At 40.1% G+C, this 20,870-nt stretch overlaps 2 protein-coding genes across 2 annotated transcripts; one reads left to right on the top strand and one right to left on the bottom strand.

Annotated features, from left to right (window-relative positions):
- Positions 1–718: 718 nt before the first annotated feature.
- Positions 719–12,009, top strand: katna1 (katanin p60 (ATPase containing) subunit A 1). The gene is made up of 11 exons (XM_017697743.2): positions 719–898; positions 2,349–2,511; positions 2,682–2,824; positions 5,822–6,008; positions 6,423–6,538; positions 7,074–7,179; positions 7,515–7,673; positions 7,838–7,964; positions 9,486–9,617; positions 10,004–10,130; positions 10,250–12,009. The coding sequence occupies exons 2-11, from the start codon at positions 2,350–2,352 to the stop codon at positions 10,446–10,448; spliced, it is 1,458 nt and encodes a 485-aa protein (XP_017553232.1). The 5' UTR covers positions 719–898; position 2,349; the 3' UTR covers positions 10,449–12,009.
- ginm1 (glycoprotein integral membrane 1) lies at positions 11,446–20,189 on the bottom strand. The gene is made up of 8 exons (XM_017697744.2): positions 20,027–20,189; positions 18,090–18,149; positions 17,443–17,542; positions 17,062–17,219; positions 15,980–16,139; positions 15,619–15,827; positions 13,179–13,342; positions 11,446–12,847 (listed from the first exon to the last, which is right to left on the bottom strand). The coding sequence occupies exons 1-8, from the start codon at positions 20,114–20,116 to the stop codon at positions 12,712–12,714; spliced, it is 1,077 nt and encodes a 358-aa protein (XP_017553233.1). The 5' UTR covers positions 20,117–20,189; the 3' UTR covers positions 11,446–12,711.
- Between the last annotated feature and the right edge of the window lie 681 nt (positions 20,190–20,870).

Raw genomic sequence — 20,870 nt, 5'->3', positions numbered from 1 at the left:
TAAAGTCAACATGAGTCAGGAATTGTATTGCATATTCCTTCAGTATCGTGACATTTCTCCTTGATTATTTGTGCAAGGTCATGTCTTTTAAATTATATCTGATAAATCATGCCTGTCTAGGATATGAACTAACAAAAAGTTAAATTTTGATTCCTGGGTTTGACTGACAGAAAGAACAATGTGCTATGTAGGCCAGATTGTGGAAGTCCTTCTGGCTGGGCAGATGAGAAAAATATATATATATTTTTTTTTTTTTTTTTTTTTTTTTTTAAAAACTCCTCTGTGTTTGGAAGCAGAAGGCCCTGGGTTCGATTCCCCGGCCGGGCGACTGGGGTCCTCTCTGTGTGGAGTTTGCATGTTCTCCCCATGTCTGCGTGGGTTTCCTCCGGGTTCATTTCTCAAAATATTGAGTTAGTATGTAAAAATGACATTATCTCATAATATTGACTCACTATCTCACTTATTTTCCTCGATATATTGACTCATTAGATTGGATTAATGACTTCGTCAAAAATGTTGACTTGCTGTGTCTCAATAATGGCATAGTACTGAGACATTCAAATAAGTTCCAAATAAGACATGAATTGAATGATTCAAGAACAAATGTTATTTCGAAAAGCTAAGGCAATATTTCAAGCAAGAAAGTCATTAATTAAACATGCTGAAGTAGGGAAAGTAGAGACTTTTATTTTGAAGTGGGAGTCAAACGGCAGCCGCTGTACTGGAGTGCGAGTGAGGTGGAGGCGCCTCTGGCTTCTTCCGAAAGAAGTGCCTGTAACTGATTATAGCGCTGAATTCCTCTGAATACTCAGTATATCGGGCTTCACCGTGTCACGCGTGCTGGTTGTGGTTTGTTCTTCCAGCTTTTACATGTTACGCCTTCGTAGCGCTGTGAAAAGTAAGTTTTTCCAACTTCTCTCTTTGACTTTGCGGCGAGTTTAACGCCGCTGCTGAACTGGTTGCCCTCGAGAGCAACACAGCACATAACTATACATCAGGTCACTAGCTAGAAAGATACACCGCGGATAAATAGTGCACCTTACCTACCTAACTGGTATTTTCTTTTCAAACAGTATACAACCATTTCTTCGGCGTGTTTGCGACGTTAACGTTATTTGACTAGTGTCGGCACCTGGCTAGCTTACCAAGCTTTATTTGCCAACTTTCTTGTTCAAATTTTCCCGTTCCACCTTAAATGGTGCAGCAGTTATATGCTGGCGCCTCAATCGCCAGAACGAAACTGCTGCACTGTTTAAGGTGGAACGGGCGAATTGGAACAAGAGAGCTGCAGTCAACTTCGCTAGCGACCAGCCTTTACAGTTTAGCTAAGTTAATGATACGCAAAATATCGCATTTCCTTTTCTCGGAGTTGTCATATTCGCTGCAAAGTTATTAAACTGTAACTTACTCAGCCCTGTTTACATGTTTGTACTGCAGTAACGTTCATTTATAGAGGTTTAAACAGAGCGTCTAGCTAATTTAGCTCTAGCTCAGCTGGCTAACGTTGGATTCGTCCAAGTTGCTCAGAGTCTGAAGGAGAAGACCGTTCGTGTTACATGATGTTTAAAGCCGTTTTATTGAGCTTAAACGAGTTCGGTTATGACTTTTATAATTACACAGAAAATGTATGGCGGCTTCAAAAGAAAACAAAGCCAGAAAGTAGTGAAAAATGTACTAATTCAGTCGTTAAGATGTACACAGGCGTTCAGGGTGGCCGGTTCACTGCAGAGAAGCTTCGTTTCTTTACACTGGTGGTGAAGGGAACCAGAGGTCATGAAGTCTACAGCATAGTTTTATTGAACTATTACTGTCCAAAACCTCCAGTGAACCTCTGCTTGTCTTTTGAGCCTTTATATGTAATGTTGATACTTGTTAATTAGTGATTAATCTAATAATAATAATAATAATAATAATAATAATAATAATAATGTGTTCTTTGGCTACTGTTTTGCCTTGAAATGCCCTGCATGTACATTGCTTTACTATAGTTTAGACAGGGGTTTGACTAATACACTGGCTGCTATCTGCCACATTATTTTACAGTAGTTTTGAGAAGGTTTTGGGCTAAAATCTACTTTTTTGAGAACAGACCCCCCCCCCCCCCCCCCCAAAAAAAAAAAACCTTCTTTAGGTAATAAACTCTTCAGACTTCTGGTTCGAGATGCGGCCGCTGTGAACAACTTCATCACATCAAACCACTCTGAAAGACTTTGTTTACATCCTAACCATTTAATTATGCTTAAACTTATAAAATTAGTCGAACGTTTTGAGAAACTCTTATTCTTTGGCTCTTCCTGTGATTATAAGAAGCACTTTTAATATTGCTTTCTTTTTCTGTCCTCTTCTAGAATGAGTCTGTTGGAAATCAGCGAGAATGTGAAGCTGGCCAGAGAATATGCGCTGCTGGGCAACTACAGCTCAGCTGTGGTTTGCTATGAGGGGGTATCGGAGCAGATCAAGAAGTACTTGTTTTCAGTACGCGACTCCTCTCTGCAGCAGAAATGGCAACAGGTAAGAGTTTAGCCTCCCTGGACCTGTCATTACTAATTGCCCGAAGGCAGTAGTTGCTGTTTGATGTGCCCCATATGTTCCACGTTAGCAAACAGTAGCTTATAGGTGAGGCGAAATGTTTGGTCTGCAAACAGAAGGTATTGTTGTGATCTCCTGTGTGTCCTGTTCAGGTCTGGCAGGAGATCAGCGAGGAAAGCAAGCACGTTAGGGACATCATGAGGACACTGGAGAGTTTCCAGTTGGAGGCTGCCCCGTCCAAGCCGAGCGGTTTCAGCCAAGAGAACGACATCACGCCAGTTCAAGTGGAACATAGGTAAGCTTTGTGCTGTACCTTTTTGTTGTTCACCGTAGGGCTGGCCCAGACGACATTGTTCTGGCGTCGAATACTTGTGGAGATTTCCGAATGAGTAATTGGATACACATTCTCAGATCACCCAAAATACAATGGGTTTACCAATATCTTCAGCTTTTTCCTTATTTTGAAAGGACAAGAAAAAGGCAATGTGAGATTTATGGCGTGTTCTTACCTAAGAACTAACCCTAAATAAGAAAACATTGGTGAATGTCAGAGTCTTCATAAAAACTGCATAAGTAGGTTTTAAGAAGAAATTTCTTCTAGGGAATGGTCGGTGAACGAGGTCCATTATTTGAAATGTGCTTTCCAAGTTAATTAGGGCTTCAGTCTCATCGTCTGCTCTAGACACAGATTTTATATCCTTCAAAACCCAAACTCTTCCGACCTGTAGATCTCACACTCCCAGCGTCTAGAGCAGGGGTATCAAACTCAACCATTAACTGGGTTCAAGTCCCCGGCCGGGCAACCAGGGTTTGCATGGTGTTCCCGTGTCCATGTAGGTTTCCACCAACAGTCCAAAGACATGCAGTCAGGCCATTTGGACATGCTAAATTGCCCCTAGGTGTGAATGTGTCAGTGAATGTGTATGTCTGTCTGTCTGCCCTGCGATAGACTGGTGACCATTCCAGGGTGTATCCTGCTTTTCACCCAGTGACAGCTGGGATAGGCTCCAGCACCCCCTGCGACCCAGAAGGAGAAGCAGCTTAGAAGATGTGTGTGTTCCCAGGAGCTTGGTCTTTTAAACCTACCTATTTGCTTGAACTAAACACCTGGAATCCTTTCTTTGCTGCAACTTCATTAAGATCTGGGTTCTGCTGAGCTAGCGTTAGGTGTAAATTAAGCTATTGCATTAGGTGATGTAATTTATTTTTAAGGCCTGATGTAATATTTATTTTAGGCTACAAAGCATTCACAGGGCTGGAGCTTACATATACTAAATAGAAAAACAAGTAGCAGCATAACAAATGATTACATAAGTATTCAAATTATTCAGGCCAGTCCCGAATGTCACTATTGATAAAATCTGTAATCTACCAGTTATTTGGAAATATGATCAAGGGAGTTTTTTTAAGACCAAAAAAAAAATACAGAATAACAGAAAGTAGCAAACCATGCACCTTTCAAAGATTCCAAAATTTTGTATTTGAAAATATAAAAATACCACATGGCAATAATGTTTAGAAATGAATGTGTCCATCAGGCTTTTTTACTGTTGCAGAGATCAGTAAGAGGATCTGAAACCTTCGTTATCTTCATGTAGTTTGCCAACAAATCACTGCTGATTTACAGTGTAAATTTCATGCCAGTAATTGAAGCATAGCCTTTTGTTTTTCCTTGCGCTTTAATACTCTGGGAGAGTCTCTGAGTGTTTTTACTGAGATTTCAGACCTTCAGCAGAACTGTCATGTGAAGTGGATTAATGTCCACGTGGCTGAAGTTGGCCTGCGCACAGGCCCTTGTGCTCTTTCTGTCTTTGTCTGTTCGTCCAGTTCAGTTTATTTAAAGCTCATGGGAAATTTGAAATATAATCTGGTTTGAAAATGTTTGAATGAGAATAACTGGCAAGTCATTTCAAAGCTGCTTACATCAGTTTAACTTCCATAAATGGATGGTTTGGTCTGAAGTGAAATTTCCACCTTACCCCAAACATAGTTGATTGTCCAGGACATGTTTCATGTCTGAAGTTTGCTTCTTTAAGGTTAATGTAACTAAGAAGTAATGAAGGCTTATACCTCACTAGGTTGTGCACCTCCCTCAAACCACGCTGAGCTGTTAAGTAATGTTAAGACTTTTTCATGTACTTTCAGGTGCTGAATGGCACCTTTACTGGAAGAAATTAAGTCTTTAACTGCTGTTTTGAAGCTGGAATCACCTTCTTTCTCAGGCAGTAGTTTTGTAGACGCTTCCTTTACTTAGATCAGTACTCTTAGAAATGAAGGTTTGAAACTTTCATTGGCAGTGCCCGTCTTGTCTCTGGGGTGGAACCCTCAAGGGTTCCAGTACATTTGGTTAAGGAACATAATACCAAAATCCACTGAAATTACAAGTTGCATTATTTTTTTCCTCCGTTTTAAAACATTAGGTTATTATGTATTTTTCACCTGGAGAAAACTTATTTAAGGTGCACAGTTGGGCCTTATAACCACTGGTTTACCTTTTGAGGGAACATTTACATTGTTTGTACCTTGATTAATGAAATATGTACCTGCACAGAACCTTTATTTCTAACAGTGCAGTGCAGAACTAAAGAACTTCAGCCACTAAATGTGCCTTGGGTAATCCACCACATTTGGCATTTGGGTTAAAATGGAAGGATGAAAATATGGTATTCAAAGCAGCCGATGCAAGAGTGGGCAGTCATTTTTGATCCATGGTGACAACGCTGTAGTATGCTTTTCTGACTACACTGTGGGTCTTGTTACAACTTCTAGAACACTAAAAAAAAACTGTCATTACAGAGCAAACATTATTAGTCCTGTTTAGTTGGCTTTAACACAGCGCAGGATTAATCTTTTTAAGCTGGCCTGTGAATCAGTGTTCGTGTTTAAATATCTCTTAAATATCTCTCTCATATACATACGTGTGTGTGTGTGTGTGTGTGTGTGTGTGTGTGTGTGTGTATGTATGTATGTATATATATATATATATATATATATATATATATATATATATATATATATATATATATATATATATATATATATATATATATATATATATATATATATATATACACACACACACACACACACACACACACACACACACACACACACACACACACACACACACACACACACACACACACGTATGTATATGAGAGAGAGAGAGATGCATATCACAAAAATATTTTCAAGTATCTTGATCGATTTTTGCTGTGTCGCCCACCTGTAATGTGATATAACGATACTTCTGATATAACTGGAGTGGATGTGTGGCTGTGATTGTTTTCAGGTCGTCTCCATGTGCGGTACGCAGGGCCCCGGTACCGTATCGAGAAGCTAAACCTCACGGCAACCGACTGAGCGTTGGCCCTCGCTCCCAGCACCGACAGTCACCACGCATCCCCAACGGCGACAGAGCAAAACCTCCAAAAGGCAAAGAGAAGAAAGAGAATGTGTCCAAGCAGAAAGAGGACAAGGTAAGGATTGGCAGATGGATGGATTGTTGAATGGGCAGAAAAGGAAAAGCTCTTTCATGACCTGGATCATACCTGCTCTCTTAATGTGTGTTGTGTCACATACTTACTGTAACTGTACATTTATATTTACTCTGTGGGCCTTACACTTTTGGCTGAATTGACTTAGCAGAAATCCTAACCTGTGTTACCGGTTTCCTCCATCTGTGCAAATACAGGTAGCTCAGAAAGAGCCAAGCTAGAACTAAAATAGAACACAACCTAAACTCCGTCTTACTTGATTGTTTGATTTGGTTTGATGGACCTTTTTGCGTTTTGCTTCGTGTTTCCTCAGAACTTGCTGAACGTTCTTATTTTTTTCCTAAGCTAATACTTTACAACAGTGCATTAATATACTCCTCCCTCCTTCACCTCTAGAACAAACCCGAGGCCTCAGAGACAGAGGTGAAAAAGTTTGACAGAGGAGGAGAAGATAAAGACCTGATTGAGACGCTGGAACGAGACATCATTTCCCAGAACCCTAACGTGAAATGGTGCGTTCATGTCCTGCAGTTTTCTCTCCCACTCCCTCATTTACAGCCATTTTTTTCCTGGACTAGGCAAGAAATAAGTTATTCAAAAATGCCAGCGTCAGTAATAGTGAATAAGGCTGATCTTGGCTGGTTAGCATGATAATTTTGCTAAAACTAGAGGCATCCTATTGTGTTTTTTCAGGTCTGATCTATTTAAGTGACTTGCTTTTTTAATTTAAATTAAAGGTAGTGTTTGTCCTGTGAATTTAGCCATGTAGTTTAGCCTAATAGACCTCAGCTTGCACAACTGGTCAGTGAAATGAGTGGTCAATGAAATGTTATTCATTTGGCACATGTGTGTTGTTTGTCTAGAAAAAGCCAGATTAACCTACTTACAAAGAAAACGCCTCTTCAGGTTTCCTGGGGCTTTAAAAGACCTGCATGTAACAGTGCTACATGGAAAAGTTTCATATGTTGTCATTGCAAGACTTCTTTATCACAGTAGTAATGTACATACCACTAGATCATGTTGTTTACTGAAACTCCACTCCCCCAGGGATGACATAGCTGACCTGGAGGAAGCGAAGAAGCTGCTGAAGGAGGCGGTGGTTCTGCCCATGTGGATGCCGGAGTTCTTTAAGGGAATTCGACGACCATGGAAGGTACAGCTCTGTATTTTCTAGCTCCATAGGCTTTTTCCCATTAGACTGACATTGTGTAATGAGACATGTAAAACAGTTCCTGAAAAAAGTTTGCATGCGGGCAAGAGTAAAATTTGAACTCCCTTCAGTTCAGCTCAGTGGATCTGATTTTCAGCACCACCTGCTGGCCAGAAAGGCTTTTAGAACATGTTTAGCATTGAGTCAAATAAATAGCTTCAAAGGGTATATGGTGCCGTTAATGATGCAGTAGGAATGGGTGCAGTTGGTTTGCGCTAAAAGGCCTTTAAGAATTATTTGAAAAAACATGTCTTAATGTCTCACTATTTGAATGTCAGGGCGTGCTGATGGTGGGGCCCCCAGGCACCGGAAAGACTCTGCTGGCAAAAGCTGTAGCCACAGAATGCAGGACAACCTTCTTTAATGTTTCTTCTTCCACCCTTACTTCCAAATACAGAGGGGAGTCTGAGAAACTTGTGCGCCTGCTGTTTGAAATGGTGACTATATATACACACACAAGGTGTCTTCCGTTTGTACTTATTTGTGTTTTTTGTTTGTTTGTTTTTGTTGCACACCCAAACTCATGAGATGACACCAGTGCTGAGATTTGCAACACAAACATGTTCTGTGTCTGTGTGTGATGTCTTGTCTGGGTTTGTAGGCACGGTTTTATGCTCCCACTACCATCTTCATCGATGAGATTGACTCTATGTGCAGCCGCAGAGGAACATCAGAGGAACACGAAGCCAGCAGACGCGTCAAAGCTGAACTACTGGTGCAAATGGACGGTACGTAAGAACCTAAAATAGCGACATCCCTTCATTCCTCATTCTTCTTTGCTCCAGACACAAAAGAAAGCCAGAAGTGTCCACAAATAAGTGGTAGAACTGTGTGCGTTAGGGATGTAATACAGACATTGTGTGATATGTAGTTGGAATTGTGTTTTTTTTTTGCAGCATGACAGAAGTTAGTGTGTGTGTGTGTGTGTGTGTGTGTGTGTGTGTGTGTGTGTGTGTGTGTGTGTGTGTGTGTGTGTCGCTGTTGTCAGAAGGAAACCTCATCTCTCCAAAATTGTAACTTTACAGGTGAAGGAAAAAACATGCTTCACCTTTAATGTAAGTCATTGGAACCAGACATCTTTCCAAGTCATTTTGGGTCATTTATTTTGGTCTGTTTATCATGAAATTTGCATACAATGTAAACGGTAACAAGTAATGTCAAAAGTGTGCGTGTGTGTGTGTCACACACTATTTTGCCAAAAATATTCGCTCGTCTGCCTTCACACACACATGAAATTGATTGACATCCCATTCTTAATCCATTGTATTTAATATGCTGTCGGCCCACCCTTTGCAGCTATAACAGCTTCATCTTCTCTGAGAAGGCTTTCCACAAGGTTTAGGAGTGTGTTTATGGGGATTTTTGACCGTTCTTTCAGTAGCGCATTTGTGAGGTGAGACCCTGATGTTGGATGAGAAGGCCTGGCTCACAGTCTCCACTCTAATTCATCCCAAAGGTGTTCTATCAGGTTGAGTCTGGCCAGTCAAGTTTTTCCAAACCAAACTCACTCATCCACGTCTTTAGGGGCCTTGCTTTGTGCACTGTTGCACAGTCATGTTGGAACAGGAAGGGGCCGTCCCCAAACTGTTCCCACAAAGTTGGGAGCATGAAATTGTCAAAGCTCTTGGTGCTGAAGCTTTAGGAGTTTATAACTTTATACTTGGCACAATGCAGTCAGACGAGTACCGTTCTCCTGGCAACTGCTAAACCCAGACTCGTCCATCAGATTGCCAAATGGAGAAGCGTGATTTGTCACTCCAGAGAACACATCTCCACTGCTCTAGCGTTCAGTGGCGGCGCTTTACACCACTGCATTCGACGCTTTGCATTGCGCTTGGCGATGTAAGGCTTGGATGCTGCTGCTCAGCCATGGAAACCCATTCCATGAAGCTCGCTACACTGTTCTTGAGATAATCTGAAGGCCACATGAAGTTTGGAGGTCTGCAGCGATTGACTCTGCAGAAAGTTACCGACCTCTGCACACGGTGTCTCAGCATCCACTGACCACGCTTTCATTTTACGTGGCCTATCATTTCGTGGCTGAGTTGCTGTCGTTCCCAATCGCTTCCACCTTGTTATAATAAAATATTTGTATGTGTGAGAGAGGGCTACATTTTCATTTTGCGTAGTTTGGCTCTGATACCTGCAAGTTGGTTACACAGACAGATAACATTTCAAGCATTGCAGACGATCAATCCATATGTGTTGTTAAAGACATTCATGTTCTTTTTACCAATCGGGACCTGCAGGTGTTGGAGGAACATCTGAAAATGACCCCTCCAAAATGGTGATGGTTCTGGCAGCCACTAACTTTCCCTGGGACATTGATGAAGCTCTAAGACGCAGGCTAGAAAAAAGAATCTACATTCCGTTGCCTTCAGGTAGGCTACCATTACTAGCTGCCTTCAAGCATTACAACATGGTGTAAGCTTCTGTGTGGCCCACCAGGTGCTATAGAGCCATGTAGCCAGAGCAATGTGAACAAACCATGGCAGCCTTTTCTTTTTTCTGTCGTTTTCTGACAGAGGTCACACTTTGAGTGGGATACATAAGTAAGGTTAAATTAAACCATGAGAGACTGGTAACTACAGCCCCTTTTAAGGTTCAGTTAATGGATTGATGTGAAACCCTGTTCCTATAACTGTGGGTCAAGGGAATCTGCTGAAAAGCGATGCCAGCTACTAACATTTCAAAGTGTTGTGTTTGTAGTATTACAGTGTACTGTTAGTGTACATTATAAGTGCGTTCGTGTGTGTTTGATCTGAAGCTAAGGGTCGGGTTGACCTGTTGAAGATAAATCTAAAAGAGCTGGAACTGGCGAATGATGTGGACCTGGACAAGATTGCTGAGCAGATGGAGGGCTATTCAGGAGCTGACATCACCAATGTCTGCAGGTGTGGTCCACAATCCTAATCTGTCTCATTCCCTTTAACATCTCACTCAGGCTAATTAGAGGCTTCTAGAAGAAAAATGATGCTTGTGTTATGAAATAAGCTGTGTGGGTCTGTTGCAGGGATGCGTCTCTAATGGCGATGAGGAGGCGGATCGAGGGATTGACCCCCGAGGAGATCCGCAACATTTCCAAAGATGAGATGCACATGCCAACGACCATGGAGGACTTTGAGACGGCTCTGAAGAAAGTGTCAAAGTCCGTCTCGGCTGCTGATCTGGAGAAATATGAGAAGTGGATCGCCGAATTTGGCTCCTGCTGACCCACCCTGATGTTACTTATGGGGTAAAATTTGGATTCTGTAGTTTCTAGTTTAAATCAAACCAACTTTTAGCACTTTGGAATACTGTGGGCCAATTTCTGTTGTTTCACTGAAGAATCCTGTCAGTAGGCTTGGTGGTGGTGTCTGAAATCACATCCTATTGACCAGTTTTAGCTGCTGACTACAGGACTGGGGTGTCATGCATTCTGGAGGAAAGGTTCAGCTCTGGGATCATCTTCCGTTTGAGATATGAAAGCTCCAAACTGATGTGTGGTCATTCAGTACTAGTTTTTGGAAGTGATGAAACATGAGACCTTCAGAGCAGTTGGTCTTCTGGGAAACATTTTGAACTGCCTTACTCACACAAGCCTTTCTTCTCTAGAGGTAATGTCACTGCAATAAATGAGTAGTCAGTCAGTTACAATGATTGGTTGTGATGGTCTTGATATACCAAAAAAATGTAATACTTAAAAATCTAGATATTTTCAAAGTAATTTTTTAAGGGTTTTTGTCATGCAGTCACCATGCCAATGATCCAAGGAGTGGTATCACTTAGTTTGAGGTTTATTTCTATACACTACTGCCAATCACTGGCCTTTTTGCAGTGAACAAGCTATGCAAGCACTTGATTTAGCTGATTTGTGCCTTTTAAACTGACCAAGGTCAGAAAGGAAAGGCCATCTTTATGGTGTAGGACTTTTTTTTAAAAGACCAAACTCTAAGAGATGTGTGTTTGCCTTTGTCCATGTCCATTGTGTGCTATTCGTTGTTTTTCATATAGTGGACAATTGTGTGAAAATGTGTTAATTATTGCTTTATAGAAGTAAATAAAGTTTTTATATTGGAATAAATTTTTTTAGGAAGTGCTTCCAAGTTGTCTTGTTTTAAAATACCGTTACTGGATGGCTACATTTTGTTTATTCACTTAACCTGTTGTAAAGAGAAGAACACAAGTTCCAAGAACACATCTTCACACAAACTTGTGTCAGACCCAAAATACAACTGTTTTTTTTATTAATTAAACATAGTGCAAGCACATTATGCATTGCAAGTCTCAGTTTACATGCTCTTGATAACCTCGTACTACAATATTGCTGATGAAAAGCCAAAAAACATCTCATTGCTCTATGAAACATAAATAGGATGTGAATGAACAGAAGTGACTTGAGGTATAATTTCATTTTCATCTTGTTTCACGGACACAGATCGAAGAGTGTCCTTGGGGATATAATACAAAACTGGATTAACTGGTTAGCAGCCCCACTTGTCCATTTTCAGGTAAGCAGTTTCTGACCAAACCCAAGTTAATATTACTCCAACCACTCTGTGCCACCCCAAGTCAAATTAGTGTGCAAACTCATTGAAAACCCCCTCCCAGCAGTCAAAGAAAACCATAAGTGTCTAAACACAAATGCAGAAAAAAAACTTCATCAAAGGGCTGTTCACTCAAGTGAGGCTGTGTGTAAGACAGTTCATCCAGTGTATATTCTTGTTTCACTTGGAACAACTGTGACTAGAAGTGTTACAGACAATGGCCTCTTTGGAGGTGCACATTTAATAAGCTTAATTACAAAAATGTGGACCTTGATGGAAATAAGAACGGTGTGCCGAAATTACACCACATCCTATTTTATATCACATCATACATGTCAAGATATTTGTCCATAGGCACGATGCAGTAGCTCAGCTAATACAAACAAGAAATCAAGCACAAAGTGTCTCACAAAGCAGGACGCCTCGTGATGGAGGATCACTTCACCAAGGTACAGTTTATACTGCATGCCCAACCTCCTCCAAAGACAGTTGAGTTCAGGATTTCATATTTATGTTTGTGGCATCAACCGTGAAGTATTCAGCTTTTTTTTAGCATGAGGATTTCAGCAGTTTCTTTGAAAAGTAAGCCACTCGACTTCTCACGTTTCACACAATTGGCTGTTTTGTCAGTCACTTTTACGTGCATGTGCACAGGAATTAATCAGTGTACCTAAACGTGAATTAAAGTTAATGACAGTTCAATTTCTTTTGTACATTGGTTCTACAAAGCTGAAATGTAGTCAGGAACCCTCTCTAAGCTGAACTCGCTTCATGAGACAGGCCCCAGGAGATGTTTAACATCATTTTAATGCCTCACTGAAACAAAACACTGAACGAATAAAGAAATGCAATGGAATAAATTTGATTTTATAAAGTGCTACGTTTGGAGGGGGAAAAAAAACTCCGGCATCCCTTCAACCTGAAATGCCACAAACAGGTAACAGAAAGATCAGTAGGAGTCTTCCCTCACACCGCTTTTCTCCTCTGTCTCTCTCTCCATCTCCATGCTCTCTACCAGACTCTGCTTCTCTTCGTCGTCGTCGTCCACTGGCAGCAAGGTCTCTGGGTTCAGGTGAAAGAATCCCCTGGCAAGAAAAAAAACTAAGGTTATACATTTTATTGCCAGACCACAAATTAGTCCACATTTTTGTTCTACCTCAGCTCCCAACACACCTGAATGAGGTATTCAGGGTTTTTAAAGACTTAGTACAGGTGTGTTGGGACCTGGAACAGAACAAAAATGTGATATGGTGGCCCGGAGAGGTGGTTTAAAAGTCGAAGTGTTAGAAAAAGTGCACAAACTATTATATTGGCCTTCGTTATTGAACAAAATCATGGAGCTGGCTTTGAATAGAACGAATTTATCATCCAAAGAAAATCACAGAGGGTGGATGTTAGCTTGGAAGGTGGTCATACTTGTGTTCGCAAGAGGGAAACACGATGTCCAGAATCTTGATGATGACAGCAGAGCCCGCAACCCCCACAACTACCACCCACATAATGAGGAAGAAAAGAGGCAGTGACTCGGAGCAGAAGCGCTTGAGTCGATCTCTCAGCTCCTCCACCCATCGACACACCACCTGGACAGAAACAGACAGAAGGGGAAAAGGGTAAAACATTCTTAACAAAAAAAAAAAATAAACAAAACTCCAAAATACTAACATGCACTTTAATGTCAAACAGCAGAAAATGTACAAAGCAAGCGTGTATAGACCGAAGTACAGAAATGGTGGTGGTTAATGTTCTTACAGTAAGGCCCGCTTTACAGTTTGGTAACTTTCATGCAACTCACTGCAGGTATTAAACTGCTTAGAACTTTATTTCAATGACTGTTGTACAAAGCAATTAACTAAATTGCATGCAACAAAAGTTAATGAGGTAAGGATTAGATTGATATACTGTATCAAATAACATTCCAATTGTTGTTATGTGCAATGTCCTTTACATATTTGCATAATTATGTAAAAAAAAAAAAGTTACTGTTCCAGCTGTGTCACCCTCTTCTAAATGTCATTTTTCTAAGATTCTTTAATATATACATTTGACTTTTTAATCTGTTCTGTACATAAAGCTTGGAAAGTTTATATTTAAGCATCCATTACAGTGATTCCCTGCTTGTTGCTTCACTTCTTCTGACCCAGAAGCAGTGCAAGTTTTTTGAGAGCCACATCTGAGTTTCCCCTTCTGTAATATTTCTCATCCGTTTGTTCCCAAAAGAATCTGATCTCTGGGTAAAATGAGGGGGTGTCAAGAGATGAGAAAATGAATGTAGATTTTATCTATCCGTCCATCAATTTATATCAATCCATCCACCCACGCATCTGTCTATCCATCCATCTATCCAGCCGTTATCTGTCTAACTAGCAGTCTGTCTATCCATTCATCCAGCTAGGTATCTCTGTCCATCCATCAGTCAATTTGTCTATCTAATCCATCCATCTATCTAATCCATCCATCTGTCAATCCATCTATGTAATCCATCCATCTGTCCATCCGTCAACCTATCTAATCCATCTATCCATCAATCTAACCAGCTAGCTAGCTATCTGTTGACCCGCCCATCCATCCATCAATCTGTCTAGTTAACTGTATCCATCCATCTGTCAATCCATGTCCCTGTCCATCCATCAATCTATAATACATCTATCTATCCATCCATCCATCCATCCATCAAACCATGTGTCTGTCCTTCTAATCCATCCATCTGTCCATCAATTCATCTAATCCATCTGTCTCTATCCATCCACTAATCTAATATATATATATATATATATCCATCCATCCATCCATCAATCCATGTGTCTGTCCACCTAATCCATTCGTCTACCCGTCCATCAATCCATCTAATCCATCCATCCATCTCTGTCTGTCCACCTAATCCATCCATCAAACCATGTGTCTGTCCTTCTAATCCATCATCTGTCTATCTGTCCATCAATTCATCTAATCCATCTGTCTCTGTCCATCCATTAATCTAATATATATATATATATATATATATATATATATATATATATATATATATATATATATATATATATATATTATATATATATATATATATATATATATATTATATATATATATATATATATATATATATATATATCCATCCATCCATCCATCCATCCATCCAATCCATGTGTCTGTCCTTCTAATCTATCCGTCTACCTTTCCATCAATCAATCTAATCCATCCATCCATCAATCCGTCTGTCCACCTAATCCATCCATCAATCCATCCGTCCATCTCTGTCTGTCCACCTAATCCATCCATCTGTCTGTCTTTCTAATCCATCCACCTGTCTGGCCATCCGTCCATCAATCCATCCACGTGTCTGTCCTTCTAATCCATCCGTCTGTCTACCTGTCCATCAATCCATCTAATCCATCCATCCATCAATCTGTCTGTCCACCTAATCCATCCATCAATCCATCCGTCCATCTGTCTGTCCACCTAATCCATCCATCAATTCTGTCTTTCTAATCCATCCACCTGTCTGGCTATCCGTCCGTCAATCCATCTAATCCATCCATGTGTCTGTCCTTCTAATCCATCCATCTGTCTGTCTATCTGTCCATCAATCCATCTAATCCATCCATCAATATGTCTTTCTTTCAAAGCGAATCTATCTAGATCACAAACCAAGACTGATGGTCCTTCAGAGGGTCAGAGTTAAATACACCACAAACCTTGGGCAGGTCTTGCAATAACCACCATACCCACAGTCCACCCCTTCCATTGTTTAAGTGATAATTATTTCAATTTGGGAATTATTTGTCTGTGTGATGCCTTTTTGGTTTTTCCAATAATGCAGAATTTACTGTCTAAACGTAGCACACTGTTATTTACTCACATTATAAGAGGAGGGGGACTGTCTCAGCGGAACCTCAGGCAGCAGGTCGTCCGGATTAACTGTTTCGTCCTGTGCAGACTCATACAACGTGCTAGGGTCCATGCGGAGAGGTGTCTCAGGGAGTTTCCCTGGAGCAGCAATTTCCTCCTGGGTAGTTTCAGCTTGTTTGAGTGGGTAGTGACTGGTGGTGTGCAGGACTTGGTCCTCAGCTAGAGGTGATAAGTATAAGAAATCAATATCAGATTCAGCTTTATTTGTTCCCTATTTCTCTGTCTGATTCATCTTCTTTCATCCTTAACATCAAAAAATTTAAATCAGACTGAACACTCATTACAGATAAGGGTTGGACCAGAGCACCAACCTGTTTCAGGGATGGATTCATCTGTCATGATGATGTCATTTTCCCTCGGCATAGCCGAGATCTTGCTCTGCGACATGGGAAAGAAGTCGTGTACCTGAGTAACCTCCTCAGAGTTCTGGTTCAACAGCATTTTCATCTCCCACACATCTGGCTGCCACACCTGCAAAATCAAAATCAGAGTTGGAATCAGGGCACTTTTTTACCAAGTGCGATGAGGATAAAGGGAATTTGCTTTAGTGTTTGACCACCAACTGCAACGTTAGAACAGGTGAGACTGAAGCTGTGAAAAGGCTTAATAAAAGCAAAAATTTGATTTAAAATTGTGTACAATTACACATGCTATACACACAGTAATGTTTTTTATACACTCAGTCACTTTATTAGGTACACCTTGCTTGTAAAAGGTTTGACCCTCTTTTGCCTTCAGAACTGCCTCAATTCTTCATGGCATACTTTCAACAAGGTGTTGGAAACGTTCCTCAGAGATTTTGGTTGGTTATTTGAGTTCCTGTTGCCTTTCTATCATCTGGAGCCAGTCTGGCCATTCTCCTCTGACCTCTCACATCAACAAGGCATTTTCATCCACACAACTGACCGCTCACTGGATATTTTCCCTTTTTCGGACCGTTCTCTGTAAACCCTAGAGATGGTTGTGCGTGAAAATCCCAGTAGATCAGCAGTTTCTGAAATACTCAGACCAGCCCGCCTGACACCAACAACCACGCCACGTTCAAAGTTACTTAAATCACCTTTCTTCCCCGTTCTGATGCTCGGTCTGCACTTCAGCAAATTGTCTTGACCACCTCTACATGCCTAAATACATTGAGTTGAGGCCATGTGACTGGCTGATTAGCTATTTGTGTTAACAAGCAATTGAACATAATAAAGTGAATAGAGTGGCCAGTGAGTGTATATACACCATGCTTGCAGTCATTACAAGACCAGAAAAAACAAAACTGTAATGTCAAATTTTAACCTTTCAAGCTCACATATGTAGGTGCTGTCTTGAAAAAGCAAGAAAAAAATAAGATAATAATATTAATCTACAGTTTAAATAAAACTGCCAAAAATGTGACCGTTACATTTTCTTGGCCCAGCTGGATTATCTCTTGACCCAAAGTCAGCAGCAGCACCTCTTCTCCTGCATCACTCTGCATTTCTGACTGATCCAGCATCAGTCTCATCACACTGCTCACCAGCTCCCCAGCTCCATCGCTGAGGGTAACGTTATTGTCATCTACTGTAGAGACAGGAGAGAGTGACAGGGTGGGAACCGTGAGAACACAAACAGCAATATCAACCAGTTAAAAGAAAAATAAGCTCATCACATTTTTATAAAGAAAATTAAAAGCAACCTGGTTCAGTCTGAAGCTTTGTAAAAAACTTACCAGCTGTGGCTGGGCTTAATCCTAAACACTAGGTAAGGACTATGGGTCTGTTTGTTTCTTTTGAGTCTTACTTACACAACAAAGCCTGGCATGTCATTCTTGTCACCTCCGAAGGCTTGAGAGAAACTCCATTGACCATAGTTTTGTTGTCCACCATGGCGACACTCAAGTTTATCTGAAAGGGAATCGTTGACATTGAGCAGCTGAAGTGGAGAAGAGAGTGAACTTTTGTATAATAATAACCCTTGAATTCCTGTAAACATTAGTTTATCTGAGACAACTACTGCAGTAAACACCTGCAATTTAATGTGTCTTCAAAGACAAAGTTTTTTATCATGAAAATAATTAAATTTAACGTAAGTGGTTTGTCACAAGCTCCACTCCGTCTGATTTAGTTCTTAACTGTAATTCCTTTGGCACTGCCTGGCTTACAGCTTAGCTTCTGGATGTACCCAATGATTATTTGGACCAAGGACAATAAAAGCACAAGCCAGTCGGGGCCTAATCACATGCACCATTGTGTTCCACAATATGTTTTTTCCATAATCAACTTCTGAAAGAGTTATATCTTGTCTACATGGACCATATTCATAAAGCTGTATCCAGCCTTTCATAGTCCATCAAAACAAGGCTCATCATCTCACTGAGGTGTTCACAGACACATTCATCAACATGCACCGGACACAAAGACAAACACAGACATAAGAGAATACACTGTTTACCTGTACATTGTAGGATGACTCTTTGTTTTCACTAACTGCAGTCACATTGATCACATTTTCCTGTGGGGACACACACACACACACACACACACACACACACACACACATATATACACAAAACAATTTGTTACCAAATTTATACAGCCTTGGCTGCACTGTAATAAGAAACTAAACAAAAATACTTCACATAAAGCAAAACTTCTGTAAAATACATTAGAAAAAAAGATCTCACTTCACATTTAAGTCTTCAAAGGTCTAGCAACACACTCATTTCCAATACTACAACCAGAGATGGGTACATTTATTGGCACCCTCACATAGACACTGGCACTATCTGACACTTCCACAGCACTCATAACTCACAGAAAGACTGAATTTCTTAAAAAAAAACAATCTAGTCAGCTTCCATCAACACTACACAAACAGCCCTGACATCTATGTATTTCCCTTTTATTCATTATGCACCTCATCTGTTATATTTTCCAATGGTTCTTTATCAACATACAAAACCATATATTCATTCTTCATGATTAAAATCTTAAACAGACGGTCTGACATAAGCATATAGGTTAGACGCTTGTGTGAGTGATGCCGGCTGCTCTGATAAACTTGTTTGAGACATAGCAATAGCAAATAAACAAGCAAAATACACAGTCATATTTATATTCACCCAAATTGATTTTAAAAATGAGGGACCATATTTTTATTTATTTATTTCTGTGGCACCAAGATCCTAGTTACACCTTTGATCACAGCCTTCAGTTCACATGCTCAACAGCCTCAGAGGTCTTGCAATACAAGTCATATCACGTTACATCCTAAAAGTTAACCCACACTGATAAGAGGTCGAAGAGAAAAGTAAAATACACAATAATATCCTCATGATAGTATATCTCTTCCTGTTCCTCACAGAATCTCTGATCTCCCCTGGTTTTACTTCTACATCGTCAATTAGGATTGGGGCATCCAATTATTATGTTAATCAAGATAAAATGATCATTGTGCTGCATTCCGTTTCACAATGATGCTCTCACTTTGTGTTATAAATAAATCACAACGTTTTCCTTTACAGTGGTGCATTTTCACCCCTCACTAAGAGCCCCAACTCAGTCTCCGCCAGGCTGTGGCATGATTTACGATAGTTCAGCTCGAGCCAAGACGATGGAAAGAGAGCATCTGGTCAACTTGACCGATGAGATCAATTCAGCTAGTTGGAAACACTTTGATTTCAAGAAGTCTGATGAGGAACAACCACAAATACTGTGCAAGATTTGTTGCACTGAAGGCAATACGACCAATCTGTTTATTCACTGGAAATCCAATCCGTTAAAAAGTTGTGTTTAAGTTCAACAAATGCACGCTGTTCCCAAAGTCAATAAATAATCGTGTTAAATAATTGTTTACTACAACGTGCCATTTGAAATGACCATTAAGCTAGAGCTGTCACAGGGTAGCAAAAAAACAAATGATGATGTACATCGGGCTCACTGCCATACAGTATCTGTACTGCTAACAACAGAACACTGGCGTTTTCTAAATATCCAAACTTTTCCAGTCCTACCACCCATTTTATTTCGAGGATTCCTGAAAATCCGTTGTATAATTAGGTTAATTAACGCGAACTAGATTACGACACTTTCGAGAAACAGGGCCGACAAGTCGGCTAAAGTAGTTAGGTAATGTTAGCAAGCTAGCGTTAGCTGTCTCACTTCAGGAAAGTTTCCATTAATACGCTAAATAAAAAAAGCCAGCCAACGTATTATTTATTATTTTTATACTGATTTTAGTTTGGAAATAAAAGAACTCAATAAGCCAAACAAAAACCGAAGCAAACCGCCCCAGTGTTCTCTCGAGCAGCTAGCTAGGCAGCTAACGCTAACATTGCTAGGCTAATTACACGAATTACGGTCGACCGTTACCAATTTTAGACGACTTACCGTACTCAACTGCCGTGTTTCTGAAAATGTCGAAATAAAGACGACAGTTAAAGAGAAAACGACGGAAAACATCCCCCAGCTCGACGCCATCGCTGACGGCTAGCTAGCCAACGCACAAACAGGTCCGACTTGTTTTCGCCGCTGCGTTAGCTAACCTACATGCTTAAGCTGCGGTATTTTTTATATATCCACCCGTATTCGGGAAACTCCCGCCCTACTGCCGCCGCCTCTACTAAATTAACCAATCAAATTGCAGGAAAGCGAGTTCTATATCCAATCATAATGCAGGAGGGCGGGATTTCGCAGAATAGAGGTGGGATACATATAACGTGCTTGACCTAAAGTAAAGATAATGCAATCTATTTTAAAGAATACGATAATCTGTACATACCAGTAACGGGCACGACAATTAAGAAAACCCGTTCCCAACAGACAGAAGGGGAAAAATCGTGTTTACACTTGTTTCTCTTTTTCTGTTTCTGGCAGCAGTATGTCAAAATTTATTATGATTTACTATGTTGAAATAAGTACTTATTTTTTCGATTTAGTATCTCTACAAAAACGATTTATTGAGACGTCAAGTCATTATTATGATATAGTTAGTCAGTTGCCTCATTCTAAAAATATATATATTTTTAAACTGTTAAAGAAAAGTTGTTTTAAGACACAAGCTAGCTGCAATATATATATATATATATATATATATATATATATATACACACACACATACATACATACATATATATATATATATATATATATATATACTATATATACATATATATATATATATATATATATATATATATATATATACATATATAAAGCATTATTTCCACTGAGC

This window comes from Pygocentrus nattereri, chromosome 4, assembly GCF_015220715.1.
Source record: "Pygocentrus nattereri isolate fPygNat1 chromosome 4, fPygNat1.pri, whole genome shotgun sequence".
NCBI lineage: Eukaryota > Metazoa > Chordata > Actinopteri > Characiformes > Serrasalmidae > Pygocentrus > Pygocentrus nattereri.
This window is presented reverse-complemented; position numbering and strand designations above follow the sequence as displayed.

Bases quoted from the DNA above. Each gene is read 5' to 3' on its own strand.
- ginm1 (XM_017697744.2), bottom strand. From the start codon at position 20,116: ATGGCGTCGAGCTGGGGGATGTTTTCCGTCGTTTTCTCTTTAACTGTC. The intron at 17,543-18,089 runs GTAAACAGTGTA...ATTCCCTTTCAG, and splicing joins AGTCATCCTACAATGTACAG to ATAAACTTGAGTGTCGCCAT. The intron at 13,343-15,618 runs GTGAGTAAATAA...GTTTCTGTCCAG, and splicing joins AGTCCCCCTCCTCTTATAAT to GTGGTGTGTCGATGGGTGGA.
- katna1 (XM_017697743.2), top strand. From the start codon at position 2,350: ATGAGTCTGTTGGAAATCAGCGAGAATGTGAAGCTGGCCAGAGAATAT. The intron at 2,825-5,821 runs GTAAGCTTTGTG...GATTGTTTTCAG, and splicing joins CCAGTTCAAGTGGAACATAG to GTCGTCTCCATGTGCGGTAC. The intron at 7,674-7,837 runs GTGACTATATAT...CTGGGTTTGTAG, and splicing joins TGCGCCTGCTGTTTGAAATG to GCACGGTTTTATGCTCCCAC.